General features: G+C 45.0%; 1 protein-coding gene across 1 annotated transcript in view; it reads right to left on the bottom strand.

The window, feature by feature from the left end:
• The window catches only part of PAPPA (pappalysin 1), a 217,566-nt gene that overhangs the window by 98,713 nt on the left and 98,954 nt on the right, over positions 1–19,899 (bottom strand). The window contains exons 8-9 of the mRNA XM_030535942.1: positions 11,403–11,531; positions 9,714–9,805 (exon numbers count right to left, since the gene is read on the bottom strand). Of these exons, the coding sequence (XP_030391802.1) occupies positions 9,714–9,805; positions 11,403–11,531 (221 nt within the window). The remainder of the gene's footprint in view (positions 1–9,713; positions 9,806–11,402; positions 11,532–19,899) is intronic.

Genomic DNA, 19,899 nt, shown 5'->3' with positions numbered 1-19,899 from the left:
GGCCTCCAAAGCTCATCACATAAATATTCTCGCATAGGAGTGAATCCCAAGAGGCTGATCTTCCCGATCTCTTTCCGAACTTTGTAGATGCAGAAGGGGTGCATGTCGGAATCAAGGTGCTGGCCAGTCCCCAAACTAACCATGCATGGGTGACTGAAGGGAAACCACGGGGCCTGATTTTCAGTGGCGCTGAGTAACTGCGACTCCAGCAACTCCTGTTGACTTCAGATGGGGTTTTGGGTGCTCAGCACATCTGAGAATCAGAGACACAGTTTTCATACTGCACTTGGGTAATGTTCTGGGTCAGGTCTTCCTGAGACTTCCCTCACTACTTGTGAAAAACTATGGACTTGACTGTTGTCCGTCTGTGGTGCGCATCAGGCATAACTCCAATCACTCAATGGAATTATATGGACTCAAACTCAGACAGAGAAGAAGTGGCCCGTATATTTCACAGTGGTCAGGACAATATTAGGTACTCTAAGCAGTAACAAATACATCCATGCTTTCTTTTCCCCATCCTTATCAGCCCCAAATATCTCCTTCAGCAAGGTTCCTGTCCATTCATAAATCAACCCCTTTCAGGCAATTTTCTTGCATTCTAAAATAAAGGACTCTTCAACACTGCTCTTGTCCATCATTCTGAGAAATCTGGCAAGGGCCTTGGTTGGTCAGAATGTAATGGCAAAGCATGAAAGACTTTACCCAGCTCCAACCACCAAATCTGATTATGCCAGGGACTTCCATTCCTAGTGGAATAGGACAGCAGTTCTTTGTAAGATCCATGGCTGAAGTTTGACCAACTTTGGAAGCAATGTTTCCAAAGCCAGAAGGGTGGCAAAGACTGGATGTGTGCAAAGTAAGGCAGCGAAGGAAGCAGGAAGTGACACTGAATGCAATCACACATTTGGCCAAGCAATAATCTCTTCTCCTGAGAGACACCTGTAATTATAATCTGGTGTTGTTTTAATTGATGTTTCTTTCCCAACAGCCTGTTTCACCCTTCAGTCTACTTTGCTAGGCATCAGTCAGGATCAAAGCCAATTGTGCTATACCTGTATACACAAATGTGAGGGCATGGTCTACCATTGCATGACCTGACCCTACAACGAGCTCCATGTGGACACTGTGAAACTCATCACTGGATCAGGACTAAGCCAAAACACAGTTTATGAAGAATCTAAAAGCATGGGCTTTTAGGATAGCTGACACTTCCCCCTGAACTATTTGCAGTGGACTCTTCTTTTCATTTTATTTATCAGGCACCAAATTAGGCAGAAGGCACTTGGATAGGAGCTACTGCTCTTACCAGGCCCTGTTGTGCACTCCATTGTTGTACAAACCAGACCAGGATTTAAGGAGACCATGTGTGGTGGCAGTAGGCAGCATCCACTATAGAATATCAGGGTTGGAAGGAACCTCAGGAGGTCATTTAGTCCAACCCCCAGCTCAAAGCAGGACCAATCCCCAGACAGATTTTTACCCCAGTTCTCTAAATGGCCCCCTCAAGGATTGAGCTCACAATCCTGGGTTTAGCAGGCCAATGCTCAAACCACTGAGCCATCCTGCCCCCCATGTTTAATCTCTTGAACTTCAGAGAGAACCTAGACTCCAGCTGTGTCTAGTAGCCTCAACAAAAAATCCCCTTTATTTTACTTACATCTGAGTCTGATCTCCTCCCTAACACAAGGGATACTGCAGGCTCCATCTGCCATTTCCTGACATTCCCTTTCGCTGGATCAGACCCAGATTCCTTTGTACAATAGGGTTCATCTCACCTCCTGGTACCAGTTGCACTTATAACATTAGTTTTGCCTTAGTGCTTCTCTCTACTGCTCGTTGCATGCTCCTTGTACTGTGTTAACTAATGGAGTTGCTTTTCAGCTTGAAGTTGTGTCTAATTTTAACTGCTCAACCACGAATGGGTCCTGAAGCAGTGCAGCTGCTGACTGTGAGCAAGAGTGACATGAAATAATTAATACAGATGCCAAAATCGAATACAAATCTGGAACAGCAAAACTGCTGCAGGGGCAGCAGTTGGGAATGGGAGATGGAGTCTCTCTGGAGGTTTTGATACAGATGCCCAAAGACCCTGAGCTGAACCCTGAAGGAAACCAAAGTAATAATCCAGGCAATCCAAGTTCCCTTCCCCCTACAAAACCATCAGTGTGGGCACTGGAATTTTTAAGCCAGACCTTGCCCCTTTTTCTATCTGCTTTGTGCTGTTGGCAGGAGGAAAACTCCAGCTTAGCCAGCTGACAGGTTTGCCCTGGAACAGGACAGTCTCTGAATGGCACATGCAAGCTCTCTGCTAAGCTCTGCGGACCCTGGTATAGTGGATGTGTCTGAAGAAAGAGGTATGGCAAGACCACTGCTGCTTTCCAGTGAGCCTCAGCTTTAAGCAGAGTTTGCAACCCACAGCAGCCCTGAGTCTCGTCTCCATTGTACAGGGGCTAAAGTGTTGGAGTGAGGATGGAAAGCCATCTTTAGCATGGCTCCCCAAGCACAGCTCCCAACAGCAGAAAATTCAGCTGTCAGCATCCAGTGTTCCCATTTCTCACTGGGTTCAGAGGTAAGGGAAAGTACAAAGCAAGGCAGGTAGTAAAGAAACCTTCTCGGAAGCTGCTAACATTGCTAATATTGTAGTTCACGGAAGGATTGTGGTTACCTGTTCAGGGAGATGCTAGAGCTTTAATCTAGTGAAACTGATTAAGTTTGGGACACATCAGGAAGCAGACAGGCAGGATACAGACTTATCTGTGATGGGCAGCCTTCCACATTGTGGGGAAAAAATAAGATCTACCCAATTCACGGCACAGAGCACATCCTCAAACGAGGTTTTTAATGTCCAAGCAGAATGGTCAAAGTGCTGGGGACAGACACCCAGTGCAGCTTCCTGTTTTCAGCTCAGAATACAGTGATTGGCACCAGAATAGTCTTCTTTTGTACATTAACTACAATTTTTTTAAAAGTTCGGACAAAAAAGAAGTATTTTTAAGCTCAGCTGTTTATTTAGGGACAGTTCCAACTACAACAAGCCTCATGCCTCATAGCTATTCCTCCCCCCCCCAAAAAAAAGGGACAAAAATGTGCACACATTGTCTCAGAGTAACAGATTCTTGGAACAGAGTGGGCATTAAATCTTAACCCCTAAAAGTCTGTTTGACCTTCTCCCGGAGGTGCAGGGAGATGGCAGTTGGCATACAGGTCTTCCCAATCACCAGAGGAAACGTTCAGACCTATTAAGGCCAAGTCACAGTCTCTCCAAAATCAGTGGGGAAAAAACAAACAAAACCCATTGCCTTCCATAGAGCCAGGACTGGACCCACTAGTTAATAATCTGCACTAGATTATTTAATCTACTACATTTAATCTGCAGATCTGGCTAAAGAACTCGCATTAACAGACGACCAAGTATTTGTCCAGAGGCTCCTGTATCAAAACAAGAAATGGTTCCACTGGCTAATCTTTGAAGGTGGGCACTGGAGGCCAGATTCTGCACCGTTCAAATCAATGGGAGTTTTACCATTGATTTCAGTGGGAGCAGGATCAAGCCATCAGGGAGGAGAGATAGCATGGCCTGAAATCCAGGATGTCCGTCATCCCTCTCATTCATTTTGACCAAACTGGGGATAGTTAAATTTCTTCTTTCAATACAAAGTCTTGGATGAATTTTCCTTTCTGTAGGTTTTAACTGAAGAGAGGAGAACTCATTGACTAGGACACATGGAAACTGCACTGAATAAAGTCACATCTCAGTAACTTGTGACATTTTTCATCAGTAAAATAAAATGGGTAGATAGACATTCTTGGAAATGAAGTAAATGTGGATGTCACACTTTATTGGGGAATATTCAGAGGCTTGGAGGAACGTGACCATCATCTTGGAGTGTCTTCTGAACTGAGAGGGCAAACACAAGGTGTGTCCCTTTCATCATTCAGCTACTTTCCATAAACTCAGCCTGCCATCCCTGGGCTTCTCCTTTGACCAAGGTGACTAGGATCTTCGGTACGATTTAGTGGCCTGAGCTCAACATAGTAACTATGTAATTCATCTGTATGTCACAGACTGCAGATAACATTACAACTCACCTGCAGTGAGTGGGACTAAAATCATGATACTTCACCTCCAAAAACACAAACGTCTGTCATTGGAGCGAGAAGAGATTTTCCATAGCTAGCCAGCAGTAGTAAGCTGTTTACCTTTTCTGTAAACCAGCTACCCACATACTCCTGAGTTCTAATCCTGCTTCCACCTCTAACTCTCTATATGCTTGGGCAAGTCATTGAAACTCTTTGTGCCTCTTTCCACCCATGGAAATGGAGCTGATGATACACCATTACTTCAGAGAGGACTAGTGCTGATTCATTAACTGGTTTTTAGAGATCACACTGAAAAGCTAGTTGGGTTTCCGGTGGAAGTAGGTGATAGCCACAGGGGAAGGAGATTTTTGAATATAAACAAAGTTATCAGTGTGGACCTTACAGAAGCTTGCCTGTTTGCTTTAGAGGCAGGGAAGAAAACTCTGAGGAAAAGCCAAGTGGCATCATTCACAAAGAAAGTCAAACCACTGATCTGCATGCTAAAAACTGCCCTGTTGATGACAGCCCCTGAAAATGGACACTGGTATTATTGCTAACTTGCCAAATGAGTAATTACACATCTTGGACCGTGCAGCCACATGCTCCCAAGGACTGGAGGAACCGGTGAGCTACACATCATTTGCTGGAAACTGAATATTGGGGTTTGTGTGAATTTTGGCCGAATAGCTTCAGTTAGCAAATTCATTTCCATTTACTATGAGGTTCTACTACAGACCCACATTAGTTTGTTAGCAGCAATATTAATTCCCCAAGGTACCTGGTCCACATTTCGGCTCTTATACAGCCTGATTCAGTGAGGTATTGAGCACATCCTGGAAGGGGCTGAGTGCCTCCACTCCACTGGTGCACTCAGCCCCTGGCTGGATTTGTAAAGACCTTTTTACTGTTCTCCAAAAAAAAAAAAGCACCATTAGCTGCTGTACAGGGATGTGGAGTCAGCTGTCAAAACCACATGTTCCTGTACAGAAGTGCGTGTGTGGGTGGTGGTGGGGAGGGTCGGTGCTCAGTCTACTCTAAAAGCATGCCCACAATGAATATGGATGGTCATCCATCAATTTATTTTAAGCATATTACTTCTCCGTCAAAAAAAAAAAAGACATAAAATTAGGTTTGTGTCACTCACTTAACATTGCATTTTCCCTAGAGGATCATGCTCCAAATAGCGATAGCAAGCTCATGAATTTTAATTAGTTCCCTGAATGCAATGCAGTCTCCAGACAATGGGACCGGGGAGAATGCTACACCTAATGCATGGAAAATTGGCGAGGTAAAGGACGGATCTTCCACAAAAGGGAAGTTTCCAACTGGAAGGAGAGGCTTTTCCAAATAGGGAAAGACAGACCAGGGCGACAGAGGTAGAACAATGAAGTTGATGCCAAAGCATAAGCTGAAAAGCAGCGGTATTAAAGTGACATCAACTTAAAAAACATACGTCTCTCTCTGAACGTTTTTCACCTACTGCTGTGCCAAGCAGCCCCGAAAATGACTAACTGAAAGAGCTTGGAGCCAAAAATCATCTTCTTTGTTTTCCTGGCGTTTGTTTCCTTTTTGGCATTTGACAGCACGAGGCCCTGATCCAGCAAACGCGTAATGAGGATTTCAATGGGACTGATCATGTGCTTCAAGTTACGGTCACACTTCAAAGCTTTGCTGGCCTTGGTGCGCAATCAGTTTCCCAACTTGTTTACGTGGGCCTTTCTCACCATGATGTGAGGGGAAAGTTAAGTAATAAATAAGAATAATAGAAAATGTAATTGTAATAACCCACAATTGCCAGGCAGACTCAGGGGTAGATGCAGGACCTGAAACTCCTTTAAAGACATTTTTAAACTTGTCTTTCAGCCTTTACTATGCTCCTGTCATAATATCTTCTCACAGGTTTCTTTGATATGTTTTGGTGCCTTTTCCAATATGCCCTTCTCCTGCTTCAGAATGGTAGGAGAATGTGTGTCCCACCACTGCAGGCCTTTACTCGTGCAAGTAAGGAGCTGTTGGATAAGTAAAGTTTTATTAAAGATGCACATGGAGACTCTCATCTTCAGGCAATTGGTTTGAACCTGGCTCTGGTCCACAGTGATCCCAAATCACTTCCAAGCCATGAGGCCTCACTGTCAATGGGAAACGAATGAGGGATCTCCATACAGCTACAGGATGTGTGTGTGTGTGAAAGAGAGGGACAATGGGGCATAGCTCTGATTTTCTTTTCTCCTGCAGTATGTTGTTAACAGGAGAGGTGAAACTTTCATCCAGAGACCAAATTCCAAACTCCGTGGGGAAAGAACAAGGGCTCAAAGAGCAAAAATCCACTGATGGATGTGGGCATCGAGAATAAACTAGGGGATGGAGAAGGGCTAATGACATTGCAGTATCCCATTTAAAAGGAAGCACTGCCAGATGCTTTAATTAATTAATTTATTTATTCCATTGTCGCTCTTAAGTTTGGTGTGAGAGCATCTTGCAAGAACTAAATGCCATTAATCTTATCTGTTTTCTTTTCTCGGCTTTGTGTTCTGAGAAGGCCAGGGCAGCCTGACAGTAAAGACCACACAGCTTTCTCCCCCGCCTCTCTCCTTGGTTCACCCCACCCCTCCCATGGCAAAGCAGATTGATCACAGCCTTATCTGATTATAAGGGGGAGGATGAGGGAAAACAAACAAACAAATAAAAAGCATCAGAGGCCAAACTGAGTTATAGGCACCAATGCAAAGCGTCCTGAGAGCTGCCATGTCACATGTACACAAAACAAAGTGAACCTGTCAGAGACAAAAATAAAGGCTCTGATGGCAGGAGATACAGAGGGAAAGCTGCAGATTTAAGCTTGCTAGTATTTGCTTGCTTAACTGCATTTCTGCTCTAGCAAACAAGGTGAGGAGAGTCGTCTCTCTGGACGTGCGAATGCAGCTTGTTAAACCTCCTGTCATGGAGACCTCAGAGCACCTTTTAATTCTGATATCAGCGTCCACTAGCTCCACTCAAGATAGCATGTTAAAAATAGCAGTGTGGATGCTGTGGCCTGGGCAGGGCTCAGGCTAGCTGTCGTTGTCTAAGCCCTCTCAACCCCCTGAGTCCAAGCTTGAGTGGCTAGCCTTATGTGCTGCCCATGGCACAATGCCCACACTTCTGTTTTAGCATGCTGTAATATCTCGAGCAGAGCTAGCCTGAGTCTGTCTTGAGAGGCATGCACCCAGTTGCAGTGTAGACAATAACTGTAGAGCCTAATTCAGCAAAGAATTTAAGCACGTGCCTACATTCCTTTAAAGGCTTTGGTAAGCAGGAGTTGTTTGCTTCACCGGTGCTAAACAGAGCTAAATATTATCACAGTAATGTCCATATAAAAGTAGTCCAATGTGAAAAGATTATTTATTATTCTACAGAGCCACAACATGTGCTAGTCTCGTAACATTACAGATCAAATGCACATGTTTCTCTGCCTCTTTTCCATTCCTCAAGCCATGGGCCCAATCATTCAGTCATTTCTCAAGCAAAACACCCGACTGAAGTGGAAGAAGAGTTTTGCTTGACTACAGCTGGCAGGATCTGGTTTGATGTTATCAGGCTTTCAAGAAGGGGGCTTCGTGCTTCCTTTTTGGTTATGCATTTTTATTATATGTAAGATTTGTTTTAAAAAATAACCCCTTCCCCTGCCCCAATGGTTTAATGGTTTCTAATAAGATAATGTCTTATTTTGTGTTAAAATATGTCTGTCTGGCTGAAAGACCAGTATTGTCTCTGTCTAGAAACTCATCATTGGTAATCCAGAGTCTATGGAAGCCAATTGGTGTCTTTCCGTAGATTTTAGTGACAACAAATCAGGCTCTTACGGAATCCACATACTAATGATTTCACCAACAACTGGGTTCGGTTTTGATTTTTTTCTAAAACTAGCACCTGTGCAAAACACCAGCTTTAATTCTGCACCTGCCTATGAAAAAGGAACAGCTTTACGTCTGCTCTGAAAACTAACTCCATTTTTGCAAAAAAATCAAAAAAACCCCACCCTAAAACACCGAACACTCATGGAAGCAAGACTGAAATATACATCAAGCTGCAAAAATGGGACCTGCATTGTATTTAGTTTGATTTTTTGTCCACAGTGTGAGAGGACAGGATTTTTTCACACTCACATGTAGCTCTACTATGATTCCTTGCGATGAGCCACGTGACCGGCATAAAATAAATAAATAGAAAACCCCAAAACTTTGTTGGAATTAAACACAAACCAAACTTTTTCGGAGCTCCTTTAACCTGTCCATAACTGTAAGCATGTGATGTGCTTAAAGTTAGGCATGCGCCCAAGCATCGCTGAATCAGTGCATTGGATCCTCGGGTGTAGGTTGCTATATCGAAATCTTAAGTAGGTTAGATAGACTATGGTTAGGTAGATTGCTCTCTCAGTCCGTCCAGACAGGACCAGCTATGGAACTGCAGAACATCACCTGAGCACACCCGTTGTCTTGTGGTCTGCAGCCTGATTCTGCAGATTCAGGAAGTTTGGATAGGTCAAAATAGTATCCAAGCCAAACGCTCACCGAGGCTCATCTCTGGCCTAGGTTGTAACATGATTTTTTTAAGAGGTTTTTGGAGCTGTGCTCTGGCTCTGCATCAGCTCCAGGCAAAAACCTGTAGCTCCACTGCTCCAGAGCTGCTCCAAGCTCCAGCTCCGGTCTCCGCTCCAAAGCCCTGTTTCTTAACACAGTGCTGTAGGGGCACGTCTACACATACTGCGCTGGAGCAGTGCAGCTGCATCACTGCAGTGTATCTGGTGAAGATGCTCTATGCTGATGGGAGAAAGCTCTCCCGGCTGTCGGCATAATAAAACCACCTCTGTAAGTGGTGGCAGCTATGTGGCGGGAGCTCTCAGGCAGACATAAGCATCAGTGTGGACAGCGCTATACGGGGGTAACTTATGTCACTTGGAGCAGGGGGTATTCACCCCCCTGAGTGATGCAGAGCAGACCAAGCCTTACACAGAAGCTGCAGAGTAGATGGGCCCTCACTTGCCCTTCCCTTCCCCCTCTTCTCCTCCTCAAGGATTTAATAAATATGTTAAGCTCACAACTGCAACTCTGCAGTCCCCAGAGAGCTGGAACATCTTCTGGCTATTGTGTTTACATTTCCTGCTAATCAGGGCAAACCAGGCTTGCAAACAAAATCTGATTAAGTAGTTTTCACCTCTGAAAAAAGGGGATTAGCTGGACCTTTGATCCTCGGATATTGATTTGCATCTCAAAGCAGGTGTGACCTCAGCTGGGGCTGCTTCAGTTCCAAGTCCCTTTCCCTGACACTCTTTCCTCTGTTTATCAGAAGGGATCAGTTCATATCCTCTCATCCAGCCTGATCCAAAGCCACCCACTGACTTCAATAGGTTTGGGATTGGGCCCTAACACAGCCGAAAGCCAAGCCAGTTACAAAACCACCAGAATTAATTTCCCATCCAAAGGACTAGAAACAGGGAAAGGACACACCTGTCAATCCCACAAATCCCACCTTTTCCCTTGCCTCTAGGGCAACCCATCGATAGGTCACTGAGGTTGCTGTTTCTTTTTCACTTGCACCATGCACAGAGGCGCTGCCCACCCTAGGCGGAAGGGGCTCCCGACCAGACTTACCAAGGCAATTAAAGGATAGCTCCTGCTGACAAAAGAGGGAGCAGCCATCGCCATTGATCTTATTCATGTCATCACATTCTTCCCCTAGATCTCTGCAGGCAGGAGACAAAATGAGGGATCAGATGGAAAACAGCTGCATTTCTCAGACCTCTCTCAGTTTCTGTCTCAGAACCTGGAGATGCTTAATTCAGTGCTGTATGCCCTCAAAACACCTGTTCTCTCTCCTCCATCCCCCAGCTTTTACAATTCTAGGGTACAGGGTTTCCCCTCAGGTTCCCTCAGAGGTAGGTGGCACTATTGTTTCCGGGCTAGGACATGAGCACTTTCCTTTATGGTTGCTGATGATGACTCAGCAGGTGGGGAAAGACAGCAGCTGTGGAATCAGAGGACAGCCTGGAATGGCAGGAATTCTGGAAGCTCTTCATGCTCTGTCTGAAAGGGCCGGATTGTGGCTCCAGCAATGTGCCCACATGGGGGAATAAAGAGGTGCAAGTGCCTTCCATGTGCTCAGATTGCAGGTAGCAGCATGGGATGGAGAGCACTTGGCAGACAGTGGATGGAATCCTGGCTCTGCTCCCACAACCCACCAGCCAGTGCCGTTAAGACAGCACAGAGAGGGAAGCAACTTGAATCACAAAAAGAATTGGCATGACTGAGACTCTCCCCCCACAAACCCACAGGAGCAAGTGTGGCAATGAAGAACCAGACTGTGACACAGTCTGGTTCCTGATCTGTGCTACCCCTTATTCAAGTCATGTGGCAAAGCCACAACTGATGTCTAAAAAATTGGCAGCGTAACCGTATGAGAAATGGTACACAAAGTACAACTGATATCTCTTTCTTTCTCCTCCCAGCTGCTCCAGATGTATCAATGGTTTGGTTTTTTCAATTTGAATGCATTGCCTTTAGGGGCTGATATTGCAAACGCTTGCTGCCAGGCCTAGTGCTTGATACCATAAGTAGTCCCATTGTTTTGACAGGAAGCTCTGCTTCCCATGAACAGTGTTTGCAGGACTGGACTTGTGGTTGTTGTTAATACTGCCATTAATTAATTACATTTTATTAAAGCACCTGGAGACTTTTGAGCAGGTCCCACTCATGCTATAAATTCAATACAGTAAAAATAAATTGCAATTGTTGATAATTATTTTTATTATTAGTGGCCTGTCGATCAGCAGGGAAGAAGAGGGAGGAGTTGATTGAGAACCTACAATGACTAACACTCTCCCTTGGAGCCCAAATCTGTCACCTCCAAATGCATCCCAGCTCCTGCGGCCTTCAGAGCAACCTCGCACTGAAGTTGCCCTGGAAACCTGGCCTCCCATGTGCTAGCTGTCCATCAACTGCCAGCCCCCCTGGGACTTCTCACTTAATGACAGCACCGAAGATGCTGTGAACATTTCTTTTTTTGTCAGCAATTAACACTACGAAATATCTATCTATCTATAAAGGTGTCAGGACAGCAGGACCTAACTAAGTTCCAATTAAATGTTATCATCTTGGTAATAATCAGAGATCTGGGTCCTTGTCTCTTTATCTCTGAGAGTCAGCCCAGACTATGGAGACATCAGGTGATCAAAGACAAAAGCTGTAATTATTATGTAGGAGAGGCAGTAATTTCCTCCTAACCCCAGTCTCTGGATCAATGGAGGCAGCACTGCTGTATCTATTTGCTTACTCCACACTTACTTTTGGATAATCCCATCTCCACAGTATCCACTTCCATGAGTATATAGAGTTATGGGGGAGGGTTCACTTTCCTCTGTCCCAGAAATAACAGCGACCTGGTACGTATACACGACGCTCTCACTCAACTCCCTACAACACAAGAGAGGAAACAGTAGGTGAGCAGCACAATACAGTCAGTAATACAGGTCAGAGACGGGGCTGCTGAAAAGGGGCTGGGCTTCTCAGAAAACGTCCTTAATTTGATCAGGCTCCTAGAACATTCCTGAGTCACTTGAATGGGATTACATGGGACTAGTGTTCAGCAAAGTACCTTCCTTTTTGTGGGAGTAATCTGTGCCCACATTCTTCCACGTTCAATTCAAAAGCATGCAAAATCTGAGTAGCGGCAGCTCTTAACTACAGTGTTTGACTGCAGGTACAAATCTGAAAGTGAAATAGCCTGTCCCCAGATTTGCCCCTACAGCTGATTTAATGGGTACAAAAACGTGGGTGCATTTTGCGGCTGTAAATGATGAAGAATAATTTTTCCTGTGCTCTGCTAACCAAGCAAGGAGCTAAATTCTTCACAAAGATCGTTTGTGAGCTAACAGTTCAGACAGCTGTAATAACGGCAGTCACTTCAGCCAAGTGAATGTGCCACTCTCTGTGAGCTTGGACCTCCCACAAAAAGGTTCACATACGTTCTGCTCTTGGGCACACACGCAATTCCTACTGATAGCTGAATGCACGTGCCTCTGAGAGCAGAGCACAGCCTGTGTGTATGTGTATCATCTCTGTGTGCGCACATCTGCATGGGCAAACAAACTGAAAACACATCCAGCAAAGGAAAATTTGGCTAGACTAGAATTTCCATAGGAAAAGAATGATTTACAAAGTTCGTGTTTGTTAAACTATGGGATGAGAAATTGGTCCTAGAGTGTCATGGCAGTGTCATGGACTGGCTCTACATTAAGCATGGGGTGAGGATTATATTTATGAGTTAATATGCTGCAGAGGACTGGGTGTGCCTAGAAGACTGGAAAGGAAATTTCATAGGGAGGAAGGACTGAGTATGCACAATTACGTGGTCAAGGGCTGAATGCAAGAGTTAATACAGGGAGAGTGTTATGTGTATGTCAGGGAAGAATGACAGCTGGGTTAGTTTGTCCCAGTGTGATTTGGCTTAATCCAGCCACTAGTTATAAAATGAGGTGGGAGAGTTTTCCCACTGCAATCTGCTACCCACATGTGGAAAACGATCTGACAACAGATGGCTCCCATCAGAGCAAGTGATTCTTACAGTCGAGCTTCAGGGATGGAGGCAGAAAGGACATTTCTCTACTGAAACGCCTCCTGGACCTCTTCGCTAACTGTGGAGGACTAGGAAATACAGAACCACTCCTCAGGCACAGAAAGATTAAGTAGTTTGCCTAAAGTCACAAAGGAATATGGAGACTAAGCCAGGAACTGAGCTAGTGCCCAGAATTGTGCCTTAACCACAAAACCAATCTTCTTCCCTATTTCCATCATTCTGGCTCTTTCAGAAGGTGCTTCTGTGCATACTACTGCTAGCAAACTTAAGAAGCCCCCCTACCATAATAATCCACCACAGAGAAGAAAATTCAGTCTGTCAGATACCTCTGTGGTCAAAGGCAGATTTAGCACTTCCAGCTAAAGCAAGGTTAGATCAGTGACACACAGAGGATGGGAAATGGGAGAGTGGGCAGTTCTAAGAGACTCTTCCAATTGGATACAACAGGCAGATGCTGGATATAGATGTTCCTGAGGTGGAGCAACACTTGGGCTACAAACTCTAAGACTATGTCTACACTATGGAGCCTGTATAGCCCCTTAATGTAGATGCAGCGTACACCAAGAGGAGGAGTATTTCTGCCAGCATAAGAATACCACCTCCCTGAATGACATTAGCTATGTTGACAGAAGCCCTCTTCTGTGGCATAGCTGCATCTACACTGTTTTTTTTTGTTGGCATGACAATGTTGATGGGGTATGTTTTTTCACTCCCTGACTGACATTGCTATGCCGATGTAAGTTTTTAAGTGTAGATCTGGCATTTTAAACTCACATGACTCAGGGCTTGCAGCACGAACCATGTCAAATACTTTGCAATTGATGGCAAATCTCCTACTCAGTTTGCTTACCAAGAGTGGCATTTCAGAACCTCCCACTTGGGACTTAAGTTACATTAACTCATCCATTGCTGTTTGTCACAATTCATGTGTGGTTAATGCTTTGGCATTCTTTTGGAGTGCCAAACTTGGAGAGAAACATGAGTGTTTTAAAGTGGATATGCATAGTAATATGCAAAGCCATGGTGATAAGTACGGTGTACACACAGAAGAACAGATAGATTAACAAAAGCATTTTCTTCCATGTATCAGGCACATTAAGGAGCACTCAAGTGGATATTAGGGTTTGTGTATCTGGAGTTGTCAACAAGACAAGCTTTTGGGGGGCATATATATAAGCAAGATTTTGACCACTTATTTTTTCCATCTGCCTTCCCACCGATCCGATGGGACAGTAATAACAATAATGCACTCTTTCCACTCCTCTGTCCGTCGGTTCTGATGCATGGCTGTTTCACATGATGGTACTTAAGGAATTGAGGCTGAAGAGCATCTTTAATGTTAAGGATGCGAGCAACTGCTCTTTCAAATTTATACCTATGGTCTTTTAATGATCTTTTCCAGAACTGAGTAAAGGGTATTGATCGCTCTGGCTTCCGCTCAGGGGGAGGCACTATTACTGAAAAGCATTGACTCAACTCCTCTGTTTAGAGGAGGAATTAGAATACACCATGTGAAATACCACAAGGACTGCTTTTCCTCCCTCCAGCAGCAAGGGAGATATTTGGAGACTGAGATATAGAGGTCTTCTATTTCTTTTTCTCTTTCTATTGGGGAGGGTAGGCACTTGAGGGGTTTTTTTTTTTTCACTTTGTCTCTCAGAAGTGACCTTGTTAGCCAAGTTCCCTGTGTTTGTTTCAGCCAGAGTGTTCCTATAACATTCAAGGGGCCCCAAGATGCCACCGGGATGGTCGGGCGGAGCTCTCTACCCACGTAGTGGTGACATAAATAGGAGCCTACCAAATTCACAGTCCATTTTGGTCAATTTCACAGTCATAGGATTTTATAAATTGTAAATGTCACGATTTCAGCAATTTGAATCTGAAATTTCATGGTGTTGTAATTGTAGGGGTCCTGACCCAAAAAGGAATTGTGGGCTGATCACAAGGTTATTGTAGGGGCGGGTTGTAGCACCGCTACCCTTACTTCTGCACTGCTGCCCACAGAGCTGGGCAGCTGGAGAGCGGTGGCTGCTGGCCGGGAGCCCAGCTTTGAAGGCAGAGCTGCCACCAGCAGCAGCGCAGAAATAAGGATGGCCTGGTGTCGTATTGCCACCCTTACTTCTGTGCAGGTGCTGGCGGGGTGCTGCCTTCAGAGCTGGGTGCCCAGCCAACAGCCGCCGCTCTCCGACCACCCAGCTCTGAAGGCAGCACAGAAGTAAGAGTGGCAGTACTATGACCACCCTAAAATAACCCTGGGACCCCCCTGCAACTCTCTTTTGGGTCAGGATCCCCAGTTTGAGAAATGCTGGTCTCCCTGTGAAATCTGTATAGTATAGGGTACAAGCACACAAAAGACCAGAATTCACAGGGGAAGACCAGATTTCATGGCCCATGATGTTTTCAATGGCTGTGAATTTGGTAGAGCCCTGGACATGAGGGATTGCGGGTTTTTGAGTTGCAGCGCACACTCCTCTGAATGCTTGCAGATGTGCAGGAGCTAGGATTGCACCCTAGGCATGCCTGGGTACGTCCCTGTTAGGGGCACCTTTGGCCAAACTAGCTGCCTCTCCTACTCTGCAAGGGAAATCAGCTCCATTCTAGATGTCTCCTGTTTGGTTATACTGGGGGAAAGCAGCTCCCTGCACCCTCTCTTCCCACTGCAAAGGCCAATGTGTTTTTAGTAAAAAAAGTGATAGATAGATAAATTTTTAATTATAAAGTTCCACCTTTGTCATGAAATTGAAAATCTTCTTAGAGACCATCCCAGCTTCTGCCCCTAGAGAGCATGGAGTTCCATAAAAGTAATGAATGCTGCAAGGAAGGCTAGCCAGGTGCTCCTATCATGTAAGGAGAAGGTGGAGAGCCACTGCACTCAAATGTCTTGAGTACCTGCAACCAAATTGCGGCTGCCTCTAGCAAGGGTGCGTGGGAGGGGTGAAGGAAAGCTCTGTAGCCTCAACACCTTAAGTGTTCCCAAGAAGGCTCAGCCATTATTTGCTCCTAAATGGGGACTTGATTCACCAAAAGTTTGGGTCCTGCTCCCCCAAAGACTTTGTTCTCTGAACAGACTCTCTCTTTCAGCCCTCCTCTCACCCCAGAACCAACCCTTCCTTCCACATGTCCCAGCTGGAGCCTTACTTTCCTCCAGCACCTTTGCCCTTGGTCTTCTTCCTTAGTGATGAAGCCTAGCCCAGCAAAGCAAGAAGCCAGCTGGCAGTGACCAGCTGTGGCCTTGACTTTCTCTGGCTGCTACATCTTAGACCAACTGCTCTAGGGTGGGCCAACCATGGTCACAAAGCCTGAATCCTGAGGAGATGAAGGTTTTCCACAGACAAAGCTGCCCAGTATTTTGCCATTTTGATTAGCTCTACTGTGTGGCTGTCCTGTATAATGAAAACCTGAGTTCAGGCAAGAAACCCCTTTCCCGCCATTTTGAAATTCCTGCCAAGTTCATATTTGTTATGCCCATCACCTGCTTTGGTCCATGGTCCTAAAGTCCCCACAATGCATGTTACACGAGTGAGTTAGCCATGTTCAGGCTGAAACAAGATGGGGGTGGGGATCTCAGTCCAGCTCCTAGTGGTCCAAGTGCCACAAGAATTATCACAACTGGCCATGGGAGGCCTGATCCTGACTGACTGAAACCAATGGCAGTTTCCCCCATTGGCTTCCATGGGAGTATGTGTCTGATCACAAACTGGAATGGAGATAGGGTGAGATTTAATGGGAGTTAGGTGCCTAGATACCTCTAAAAATCTGACCCATAGAGACTAAATTCCTCCTTTCCTTGAGGTATGTTGGCAGGAGAACTTAGATAAGCCTGCACCGCTCCTCTTGATTAATGTGATTGTTATTCATTAGCTATACTACAGTAATGGCTCCAACTGGGATGCAGGGACCATTGTGCAAGGCACAGTGCAGACCCACAGGGAGAGACAGTCCCTCTCCCAAGGAGTTTACCATCTAAATAGCCAAGACAGACAAGGTAATGGGAGGGAAAACAGAGGCACAGGTAGAAGGGCTCTGTCCAAGTTCATATGCTATTTCAAACTCATATTTAGGCACCAAAATAAGAGGCCTTATTTAAGTTAATGGGAGCTGAGGGAGCTCTGTAGCTCAGAGATGATGTTCCATAAGATTGGTCCTGAGCTCAGGTCAAGAAACGAGGTTCAATAAAGTAGTAGAGAATCAACTCTCTCTTTTTCTGTGGTCAAGCATGCTCCTGGATTACTGAGAGCTGTCCCATCCTTTCTGCTTGAAGCTAGAGTCATTAGACTTTACTTCCACTGCAAGAATAAGAGCACCTAGGAAGAGTCACTGTGGCTTTTCATGCTCCCATAGCCTATGGTGCTTACAAAAGCTCTTCCTATAATAGATGGCCCCGGGGAGAGGGTCACTTTAGGACATATTGATCACACCTGTTATTGACTGTACAAATAGTGTTGTTTTCCTCTCTTCTGTAAGCTCTCTCTCTCTCTCTCGCTCTCTTTTAAATAAAAGTGGTATGAGAGGCACGGGAGAAGACAATGAAGAGAATTCCTGTCTGATTCTGAAGCTGGGAGGGGGGTGATGGAATTGTGTAAACAAAAGAAGGACGTCAAAAATCTCGAGTTCTTGCACTTGTCTATTATTTCAGCTGCCGTCAGATCTTTCGCTGTTTGGATAAGCCAAGCGACATGGCAGATGCAAGGGCCTCAAAACAAGCCTCCCGCCTGTCTCCTTGGCACAAAGTTGATTTAGAAGAAACGAACACCAAGGAGGCTCCTGCTGAGATTCTTTTCTCTCTATGGAAGATAGGCTTGGCCCTAACGGGAGGCTTGGGCTTATGCGCCATCCTCTGACTTTTACTGTTCACCAGGGAGAGCAAAACAAGTTAGTGGCAGGATTAAATAAACCTGACAGGCCCCTGGCTGTGCTCCCTGTGGAGCAAAGATTGGAGATGACTGGACGGATTTTACCCTGTCCCTCTGCCTGAAATTCAACTTAAACCTGAACGGACTAAGAGTTTCACAGAGTGGCAAGGATGAACACTGGCTCCGTTTGGGCTCAGATTCACCCAGGAGTAGCCTTATTATTTATGAATTATTATTATTATTATTATTATTATTACAGTAGCACCTAGAGGCCCCAGCATAGATCAGGGCCCATTCGTGCTGGGTGCTGAACAGACACATAGCAAAAAACAGCCCCTGCCTTGAAGAGTTTATAACTGAAATAGACAAGAGACACAAAGGTTAGGTTGGGAAACAGAGGCACAGAGATGTGAGGTGACATGCCCAAGGTCCCAGAGCAGCTCAGTGGCAAAACAAGGCATAGAATCCTGTCTTCTGAGTCCCAACTAAGTGCCCTATCCACTAGACCACACTGCCTCTCCTGTCCTCAACCTATAATCTGCAGCATGCATTTGCTATGGAGCAGACAAGTCTCCCTAGTAATTACCCAAGGGATTATGGGGTGCTGTGTTCCATAGAAAGCCAGTTTGGAAGTGAGAATAGGGAGCAGGAAGGAGAAGTAAAGGGGTACAAACTGCTTCCCCACCCTAAAAGCACTAAGTACTGGGGGCAGCTGAAACCATGTAAGGCATCTTTCATCGTCACTCCCAGAATGAACCAGCCTGGGGAGCAGAACAGTCACACATCTCTGCCTGAGGTCTTGCGGGAACTCAGGAGGGATACACAGGCCACATAGTGCCCTCAATATAGCAAACATATGTTGGTTGGAGAGGGTCCCAGAGTCCATGAGTCTTGGAAGAGCAGTGGGAGGACAACTAAGGGTTGTTTGCAACTTGATCATCAGCTGATGTTTATAAACCATTCACGAACATGGGCAGATGTTTGCAAATGCAAAAGTACCCAACTGCACTGGCACTGAATCTAAGTCCTGCCAACCCCTACTAGCTACCTCATCTCCTACCAGCTTGCACAACGTGTGAGGTTTGTGCATCAGAGACAGTTATTTGCGCAGAACCATATACCGCTTCTGAAATTTAGGCAGTTGTCATTTCAAAAAAAGAAGTCCTCACTCATTCCATTCTCCCGCCTGATCGAAATTCTTAGCCACCTGGAAAGAACAGTGCAGAGAAACGAAGCCTCCCCTAACAAACTGCCTGAGTAACTTGGACCGTTTGGACTTGGAAATGTTATATCCTTACCAGTTATACCTCCTGTTCCAAAGAGTGTGTTTCAATCTCCCCTTCCAAGGTCACACTTACACAAGCAGAGTTTGATTTGGCTAACACCTCACCCCAGACCCCACACAAGTGGATGTATAAACAAACTGTCTCACCTGGATTTTTGTCTGATCTGATAGACATTAATTAGTCTAATTGATTTGCCTTTTATTCTATTCCTGGGTGCTTTGTTCTGAACTCCAACAATTAAAGTTTAGATCCAGATCCTCAGCTGGCATAAAGTATCATAACTCCATTGAAATCAACAGCATTCTGTCCATTTCCACCACCTATGGATCTGGCCATTGGATTCTAACATGTTTGCCCATTTGACATGGACAGTGGTTTTCCATGCAGTATATAAGAGATGCACATGTTCTGCTCATCAACTCAGCAGTTGGTATTAACCATAGCCGGGGGAAATAACAAGAATGTCTCAAGTTTTCATCTCAACTGAGTACTTTATGTAGCACCTTTTGTATTACCAAGTGGTTCTAGCAACCTTGAGTCTGACCTTTCCATTGACTTCAACAGAAACTAGACCAGGCCCTCAGCCAACTTTCTTTTCTAACTCTGTCTTGGCAAGCTAGTTCTAGTACCTCATCAATGTCAACATCTTACCCACTTCCACAATGCTAGGGAGCCTCCACATGTCTCATCTACGATGTCACATATATCAACGATAAAGCAATGATCAAATCAATTAGAAACAGGTGTTTGCACATAACATGCATTTGTATACCACTGGAAACAATGACATCCGTGAATAAAAGATTAAAGATAGACAGCTATGGTACAATTTCTACTGTCAGTTAAACTGGCATAAATCTGGAGTAACTCCACTTATTTCAGTAACTTTACTCCAGATTTACACTGGTGTAACAAAAAAAAAAAGAGCATAAGCCAACGAGTTCAATTTCCAACCTAGGTTAAAAGGTCCATTCTACACTTGGTGCTCAGATCAGCACATAGGTTTCTATAATAGGTAACTGGTGCTGTTCTGAGTGGTCAAAACGCAGTAATGCGCACGTTAATAT

The sequence above is a fragment of the Gopherus evgoodei genome, chromosome 16 (genome assembly GCF_007399415.2).
Source record: "Gopherus evgoodei ecotype Sinaloan lineage chromosome 16, rGopEvg1_v1.p, whole genome shotgun sequence".
Lineage (NCBI taxonomy): Eukaryota > Metazoa > Chordata > Testudines > Testudinidae > Gopherus > Gopherus evgoodei.
This window is presented reverse-complemented; position numbering and strand designations above follow the sequence as displayed.